The sequence below is a fragment of the Saimiri boliviensis genome, chromosome 2, assembly GCF_048565385.1.
Source record: "Saimiri boliviensis isolate mSaiBol1 chromosome 2, mSaiBol1.pri, whole genome shotgun sequence".
Taxonomy (NCBI): Eukaryota; Metazoa; Chordata; class Mammalia; order Primates; family Cebidae; genus Saimiri; species Saimiri boliviensis.
In genome coordinates, this window is record NC_133450.1 from 121,715,020 (window position 1) to 121,724,449 (window position 9,430).

The 9,430-nt window shown below is 35.2% G+C and overlaps 1 protein-coding gene across 1 annotated transcript; it reads right to left on the bottom strand.

Moving 5' to 3' along the window:
• Positions 1-8,006: 8,006 nt before the first annotated feature.
• OR4K15 (olfactory receptor family 4 subfamily K member 15) lies at positions 8,007-9,038 on the bottom strand. Its single transcript, XM_003935777.3, has one exon. The coding sequence runs from the start codon at positions 8,979-8,981 to the stop codon at positions 8,007-8,009; it is 975 nt and encodes a 324-aa protein (XP_003935826.1). The 5' UTR covers positions 8,982-9,038.
• Between the last annotated feature and the right edge of the window lie 392 nt (positions 9,039-9,430).

The following is a 9,430-nucleotide window of genomic DNA, read 5'->3' on the forward strand; positions in this document are numbered from 1 at the left end:
TATATATTTTATCCATTTTCATGAGAAATAGCTGGAACATGATACTGTATGAGATGAAACGAGTGATAGTCCACTGAGAACTGACTTGAGGGAGGGGTGTTTTGGCATTTCGTGATAGCTGTTATTCACTCAGATTCTACAGCTCAGTTCTGCCATACACAGAGCAACATTTTGAAGACTTAAGACATAATAATCAGATAGCAATTTAAAGTTTAAATATTGAATTTTCTTTATCTTATTATAGTTTGTGCCATCTCTAATTCTATAAACTGTATACTTTCATTTAAGCAAATCAATGAGAATAAATATATTAGAAATAAAATTAATTTTAAACCAAATAAAAGTTAGCTTAAAAATAAAATTCATATACTCCTTATTTAAGGCACTTACATCGATATAAGATTACATCAATTATATGCTAACAGTTAAAAAATATCAAGAAACTATGAGGTAAAACTTCCAAATTTAAATTTTGTTAAACTGATATATAAAAATATTAACTTGAAAAAATGGTTATATAATAAAATAAAAAACAGGACACAAAACTATACTTAAAATATGATACAATCTATGTACACAGAAAGGTTAAACTATATAAGACACTAGACTACATGTAAAGACAATAAAAAATTTACAAACTTTCACCTTAATAATTGAGATTTTCTTCTCACCTATTGAGTTCCTAATTTTCTACAATGAACTTAATTATATTTATGAAAAATAATAAACTTTCTGTGAATTTCTGTGGGTATGCATACCTGTAGGGTTTATGACATTTTATTTTACATTAAAAAATTTTTAATGGATTTTTTCTCTTTCTGCAACTTAATTATTACTTAACATTTTACTTTCAGGTAAGAATTTCACTTAATTATAATCCATTCAGCTTGTTTTGAGAATAACAGTTGTCTAGATATAACATTAAATAATCTCAGTTTCAGAATCATAAAAAACATGAAGAAAATAATTATCTTTTCAATTCCCAGAGGCAAAGATTGTTTATTTTGCTAGCCATATACTGTTAAAAGCTTTTTAAAATGCATTGTTTGATTTACACAATATAACATTGCATAGACAATATTATATTTAAAAAGACCACAATTAGCATTGAATACTGATTCTGCAGGTGAGTCCTGATGACAGGAGCATGAAGAAAAGCTGTCAGTGTACAGATTTTAAGTCAAATTACATACCTCCTTGTCTGTACAGAGTAAATTCTTAGGTTCTGCAGTCATGGACTAGTGGCACATTAACAGTATACAACCATCCTAGATATTATAGAACCAAGAAGATTAATGAATTAAGTTGAAATCCCCTGGTTACACTGGCCACCGTTAGGAAATTTTGATGTTTAGGGATTTTGAGGTTCAGGTATTCACAGTCAAATCACAAAGGGAATCATTAAAAATCTTAAATCACAACCCTTTGTCATAATTTATGAAACATAAAAATAAGTGTGTTGAATGACAGAGGGTAGAAAGCAATTAATAGAACAGGAAAAGAAGACATGAGAGTTGTAATAATGTCAGCTGGATTTTATAGCGAGGTAAGGGGCCCCCCCTGGCCCACACGGCTGAGGCTAATGGAAAGGATGATGGAACATTAAGGAAAATTTGGCTTCAGGTGCCTTGCATTTCTTCTACCAGTACATCTTTGCTTGTACTGCTTTATCTGGAGGACCTTTTCCAATCAGAATTATTGACTTTAGATTCCGTTTAATTTTGTTTAATATTACAAAATATCTTAAGCAAAAATAAAAGTTTTCCGCTTTCTTCTACTTCTGTGTCTATGCCACTGAGAGGAGAAGAGATGGAGGAAGAGAAAGAAAAAGGCTTTCTTCACTACAGGAATATACTTGTGGATGTGATTTCATGTGCTACATTCAGCTCTAATTATTATTATTAATTTTTTTTTTTGAGACAGAGTCTCACTCTGTCCCTATACTGTAGTGCAGTGGTGTGATCTCGGCTCACTATAACCTCCGCCTCCCAGGTCAAGAGATTCTCCTGCCTCAGCCTTCTGAGAAGCTGGGATTACAGGCCCGTGCCACCACTCACGGCTCTAGCTCTAATTATTTTTTAACTGATATCTGATATTAAAACCATCAAATATTGTATGCTATAATAAATATTCTATTGATAAGCATGTAGATGATCTGCTATTATCATTATAATAAAAGGTTCTACGGTGAACAATTTGTTCATATTTCTTCAGACTGCATTCAGCATTTGTTACAAAGAGGCTGAAAGCAAAATTTCTGAGACAAATTGGACAGATATTTCTCCCCCCAAAAACTGTAGTACTAATTTATACTTCCATAAGCTGTGTATATGATACTATTTTTACACTCTTTCCTACACTAGATAACATCATTTTTCAATTTTAATTTTTCAAATATGATGTGTAATAATAGTACGTTTTACTTTGCATTTGCCTCAGCAATACTGTGAATGAACATCTCAGATTTTTGTTAGTCACACATCTTTTAATTCTAAAAATTGCATGTTCCTTTGTCACTTTCAGTTCTTAGTGTTTATCATATATTCTTTATTAATGTATGGAAGTTTTCTAGACTTCAAAGATTTTAGACAATGCAAGTGTTTGAAATATTTACTGCAAACCTGAATTTACAGCTGATGGAATTTTTGCTTATGTAAACTTCTAGCCAGATGGAGGCAGAACATTAACAATGCCTCGACCAGGAATAATGGCTCATGCCTATAATCCTAGCACTTTGGGAGGCCAAAGCGGGTGAATTGCCTGAGGTCAGGAGTTTGAGACCAGTCTGACTAATATAGTGAAACCCTGTCTCTACTAAAAATATTAAGAAATGAGCAGGGTATGGTGGCACATGCCTGTAGTTCCAGCTACCCGGGAGGCTGAGGCAGGAGAATCGCTTCAATGCAGGAGAATCGCTTGAACCCAGGAGGCGGAGGTTACAGCGAGCTGAGTTGGTGCCACTGCACTCCAGCCTGGGCAACAGAGAGAGACTCTGTCTCAAAAAAAGGGAAACAAACCAACCCGAATAACAATGCCTCAGATGACTTCTTCACTCCTCATCCCAACAGGAACGCCTAAAGCTATCCTCTTTTATAAGCTTTATTGCCTTTAATTTTGCCTGTGTTTGAATTTTGTATAAATGAGATTACTAAAATACATACTCTGAGTTGATTACTTTGACATTATGACTGAAATTTAATCTAGTTATTGTGTGTAACATTGTATATTTTTATTATTTATTGTTTCTTCCACTATTTGAGCACACTACGATTTGTTTATATGTTTTACTGTTGCTGGACATTTGGGTGGTTTCTAATTTTGACTAATACAAAAAAAATCTTTGATAAACATTCCTGTACATATTTTTTGATGGACCTTACATTCATTTCTGATGGATGTACAACAGGAGCGTAACTTTTCAATCCTAAAGTAGATGTATATCTAATTTGATAAGAAACTGTAAAACATTCTTCAGATACAGTTGTATTAATTTACAATACCACCACTGTTGTAACAGCGTTTACATTGCTCCATATTCTCCTCAACATGTACCTTTAAAAAGAAAAATAATTTAGTCACTCTGCTGGGTATGAATTGTGGTTAATTTGCCTATCCTTGATGCTGAACAATTTGTATGTTTATTGGCTATTTGAAAATCTTTCTCATGAAATGTTCATTCAGTTGCTGAGTCACTTGCATTTTCTTACTGACTTATAGGAATCTCTTATTTATGATACAAACAACTTCGTTGTTGATATATATGTTACAATTATGTAATATTATCTCCAGCTTGCCTTTTCATTTTCTTAGTGATATCATTTAGTAAACAGAAGTTCTTAATTTTTGAAGCCCAATGTGGTAGCTGATTTTCAGTTACAATAAACTGCATTAGTGGGTACCCAGATAACTAATAAAGCATTATTTAGTCTCAATGATTGTATTCATTATTCTCAATGCTGCAGTAAGCACTGAACCTGTCCTCCTTCTGCAGAAATGGAAATCCAGGTGGTTTGTCACTGGATTAGAATGATTAGGCTGCCCAAGGTGTGTTTGTAAAGGAGTTTATGCGGGAGATTGCTGTGAGACTCAAGGGACTGAGTGGAGAATAACCTCCCTCAGTGTGAGCAGGTACCTTCCAAGAAGCTGAGGGTCCAGGTAGAGGAATTCTCAGCTTTCATAATCAGTGAGCCAACTTCCCCTAATAAATCTCTTTTCTCATCTCTCTCTCTCTTTCACTCTCTCTCATCTCTCTTGTCTATATATATATTAAGAGATATATAACATATATATTCTTAATTTTCTTTTTTGACTGTTCATTGTTAGTGTATAAAAATACAATTATTACTGACACAAGAACAGAAAATCAAACACCGCATGTTCTCACTCATAGGCGGGTGTTGAACAATGAGAACACATGGACACAGGGAGGGGAGCACTACACGCTGGGGTCCCTTGTGGGGAAATGCGGGAGGGACGGGGAGGTGGGGAGGTGGGAAGAGATAGCATGGGGAGAAATGACAGTTACAGGTGAGGGGAAGGAAAGCAGCAAACTACACTGCCATGTGTGTACCTATGCAACAATCTTGCATGTTCTTCACATGTACCCCCAAACCTAAAATGCAATAAAAAAAAAAGAAATTCAATTTTTATGTGTTAACTTCTGTATCCTGTTAATTTGTACTGAGGTAGCTTTTGTCTATTCCTAGTGTGAAGTGAATAGATGCTGAATTTTTTTTCAAATGCTTTTTCTGTATCAATTGTTTTTCTCCCTTCATCTGTTAATGCAATATGATATATTACATTGATTTTTTTGTGTTGAAACATCTTTATATCTTAAGAATAAATACTCCTTGGTCATAGTATATAATCTTTTTAATGTGCTATTGAATTCAGTTTGCTAGTATTTTGTTGAGGATTTTGCAACAATGTTCAGAAGTGATGTTGGCGTATAGTTTTTATTTCCTGTAGTTTTTTGGTCTGGCCTTGTTATCAAAGTGATACTGGCCTCATAGAATGAATGAGGAAGTATTCCCTCCTCTTAGATTTTTTAAAAACATTTTGAAGAGAATGGGTACAAAATAGTTCTTCTTTCAATGTTAGTAAAATTCACTAACGAAGCCATCATGTCTAGGTTTCTCTTTGTTGGGGGATTTGGATCACAATTCAATCTCCTTACTAGTTACGGATATTTTCATACTTTTATTTCTTCATTATTAAGTATTTCTGGGTCTTGTGCTCCTAGAAATTTGTATATTTCACCTAGGTTATTCATTTTATTGGTATGCAATTATTCATAGTACTCTTTTATAATCCTTCTTGTTTCCTTAGAAGTGGTAGTAATATACTTTTCTCATTTTTATTTCTGGTTTTGGTAATTGGAGCCTCCTCTCTGTTTTGTTAGTTAATCTAGCTAAAGTTTGCCAATTTTGTTGTCTTTTCAAATATCCAACTTTTGATTTCATTGAATTTTTCTATTGTTTTATGTACTCTATTTAAATTATCTCTACTTTCTATTATTTCCTGCTTTCTGCTAGGCTCAGGTGTAGTTTGCTTTATTTTTTCAGGTTCCTTAAGTTGTAAAGCTAAGTTGTTGATTTGAAAACTTTCTGGGTTTTTTTTTAATTTAATATTTTTAACTTTTCGATTCATGAAGTACATATGCAGGTTTGGTACACCACCCAAATAGTGAATATAATATCCAATAGGTAGTTTTTTTTCCTTCCAATGTTTATTTTAGGTTTGAGGGTATATGTGCATCTTTATTACATGGGTAAATTGGGCATCACAGGGGTTTAGTGGACTGATAATTTTGTCACCCAGTAATGAGTGTAGAATATGACAGATAGTTTTTTAATACTTATTATCCTCCAACCCTTCACCTTCAAGTAAACCCCAGTGTCTATATTTCCCTTCTGTGTGTCCATGTGTACTGAACATTTAGCTCCCACTTATAAGTGAGGATGTGCCGATTTTGGTTTTCTGATCCTAAATTAATTCATTTAGGATAATGGCCTCAAGCTCCATGTTGCTCCAAAGGACATGAGTTCATTCTTTCTTACGGCTTTGTAGTTTTCAATGCTGTATATGTACCCCATTTTCTTCATTCAATCCACCATGGATGGACATCTATATTGAATTCATGTCCTTGGTATTGTGAATAGTGCTGTGATGAATGTATGTTTGCATGTGTCTTTATGGTAGAATGAATTATATTCTTTTGGGTATGAGATGGTTTGGCTGTGTCCTCAACCAAATCTCATTTGAATTAGACACTCTATCTAGCTTCCTACATCTCAAAACCAAACTAAAACTTTTTATACATTGCTGGATTATACTTGTTAATATTAATAAAGACTCTCTTGGCACATATACACCATGAAACACTACGCAGCCATAAAAAACAATAAGTTTGTGTCCTTTGTAGGGACGTGGGTGAATCTGGAAACCATCATTCTCAGCAAACTGACACAAGAACAGAAAATCAAACAACACATGTTCTCACTCATAGAGGATTGTTGAACAATGAGAACACATGGACACGGAGGGGAGCATCACACACTGGGGTCTGTTGGGGGGACTAGGGGAGGGTCAGCTAGGGGTAGGGAGGTTGGGAAGGAATAACATGGGGAGAAATACCAAAAATAGGTGACAGGGGGTGGAGGCAGTAAACCACATTGCCATGTATGTACATATGCAGTAATCCTGCATGATCTGCACATATACCCCAGAACCTAAAGTACAATTAAAAAAAAAAGGCTCTCTCCTTTTCCAAACTTTAGTCAGGCTACATTGAGCATTGCTCTTGAATAGTTCACAATCATGACACAACACCCGACTCTCTTGACTTATCTAGCTAGGTTTCAGTGAAAAATCCTGTTAAGTCAGTTTGGTAAGAATCCCTGCAAACTTGAAATCAAATTTGTTTTTTTACTACCAACCTTTGATATCTAAGTTCTTGGCCAGCCTTTAACAAGAATTTTGCTAAGCCAACCAGTGATCTCTGACTGCTGTTAAGAAGAAACAAGAGGGATAGATAAGGTAAAAATCTGAATCGATATTCTAATTCTGGGCGCATACTGGAATTGGCTAGTAATCCCATATTAGCTAGGTTCCAACAGTTGCCCAGTTCATGGAAAGCCTTCTAATTTAGTTTATTTGGGATAATTTTACTTATCTTGCTTTACTCTTATGGAATATATTGCTGTTGTACTCTTTGTGTAGGAATGCAGGATAAATTTATTCAACATTTTCTTCAATTAAACACTTATTAATCTTCCAGATATCACCTTTTGTCAGAACTTGGAGTTAGGAATGGCCCTGACTGAGCTCCTCTCTACCCTGAATACAGGAGACCCTCATAATTAGGCAAGAATATCATCACCCCTATTCAGCATGAAGAAACAACAGAAGATAGATCTTCATCCGTCTGCAACCCTTAGGATTAAGGATTCTCTTATAAAAGGAAGGGGGGAAATGTCAAAGGTGTTTGAACCAGAGCAACTTCACCTAAAACAGGAGCACATTTTCATAAAAGTGTCTTCATGTGCTGTCAGATACATAGTGCAGTATACAATGCATTCTTATCTAGATCAATCGTATGTTATATATCACATATATGTACTTATAAATAGATTTATTATCTCTGTGACTTAGAGATATGCTCCTATTATTACTCCAATTTGTTGTGAGCAGTACTGTTTTCAGAGGGAAAGATAACAAAATTAAGCATTTATAAGACAATGTCATTTTCTCAATGTCATCAAAGTCTATATCTTGAATTTTGAATAAGAATACAAAGTGGGATATTTTTAAAAAATCATAAGTTGGAGAAAGAATATTTAAAATCACTAAAGTTTATTTTATGAGTTTTTATTATCATTACAGTTTAATTAATTTAATCAATCAACTGACCTTTCCAACTGGCCAGGCTGAATTGCTTTAACATTACAGTGAATGCACTTGTAAGCTTACAGAGACGGGGCTAAAGTGGTAACATTCTCATAAGTTTACTTTCTTTCTAAGAAAAGAACGTTTCTTATGACTACAGAAACCTGACCAGCCTTCATATACCGACTCTTCAGTTTTGACATAGCTGCCTTCACTTCTTTGTTCCTTAGCGTGTAGATTACAGGGTTTAAAATAGGTGTGAAAATGGTGTAGAATACAGCAAGGACTTTGTCAACTGAGTAACTGCTGAAGGGCCACACGTAGATGAAAATGCATGGTCCGAAGAATAAAGTGACCACAGTGATGTGAGCAGTCAACGTGGAGCGGGCCTTTGCCATGCTTGCAGAGGAGCGAGTCCTAACTGTAACAAGTATTACCGTGTAGGAGACAACCAAGAGTAGAAAGGAACTCAGAGAGAGAAAGCCACTGTCGGCAACTATTAGTAGGCTGACGACATAAGTGTCTATGCAGGCTAACTTGGTCACTAGAGGAAGGTCACAGAAAAAACTATCTACCTTATTAGGACCACAGAACGGCAGGTTAACAGTGAACGCCAGCTGGCTGGTAGTATGGATGAAGCCCACAAACCAGGAAATGAGGACGAGTGCAACACATACACGGCGGCTCATGATTGTCATGTAGCGGAGAGGTTTGCATATGGCAGCGTAGCGGTCATAGGCCATGGAAACTAGGAGCACCATTTCACTGCCAGTGAAAAGATGAACAAAGAAAATCTGGGCCAGGCAGGCATCAAAAGAAATAGTCTTGCGCTCAACCAGAAAGTCCGCAATCATTTTAGGGGTAGCGAAAGAGGCAACGCATACATCTATAAATGAAAGGTTTGCAAGCAGAAAGTACATGGGGGTGTGAAGGCGCGAATCTGAGGTCACAGTGAGGATGATGAGAAAGTTGCCCAGCAGAATTGCTAGATAAAGTAGTGAAAATATCAGAAACAAGAAAGGTTGGAGCTCCCTTGAACTAGACAGCCCCAGCAACACAAATTCTGTCACCCGAGAATAATTTGTCTCATTCATTGATTTTGGAAGGGACTTAGTTCCAGTTACCTGAATAGGAGAGAAACAGAGATGTGTTAAAGAGTTGAGATAGGTTTGATTTTTCCAATTACACTTAAACTTTTCAGAATTCCAATTCCTATTTATATTTATGCATCTGCGTTTTCATGAGTTATAACAAATTATGCAGCTAGTACAGCTAAGAATGGAAAGTTGGGTTAAAGAGAAGGGTTGTCAGAGAGATGTCCAACCAACTGGCATATCCAAATACATAAATATAAGAAATGAAATCAACAATTAAAAATGAATTTGGGCATGTGAAGTTTTTGTGATACTATAGAAATCCAGTCTAAAAATCTACAGAGACAAATCTAAACCAATTTTTCTAAAGTAAATGATACAAAAGTTTTTAAACATTTGCCACAGAGGAAGGTTATTTCACAAACTTGATGACTAAAAAAAGTTAGACA

Excerpts from the sequence above, each read along its gene's own strand:
- OR4K15 (XM_003935777.3), bottom strand. The coding sequence starts at position 8,981 with ATGAATGAGACAAATTATTCTCGGGTGACAGAATTTGTGTTGCTGGGG.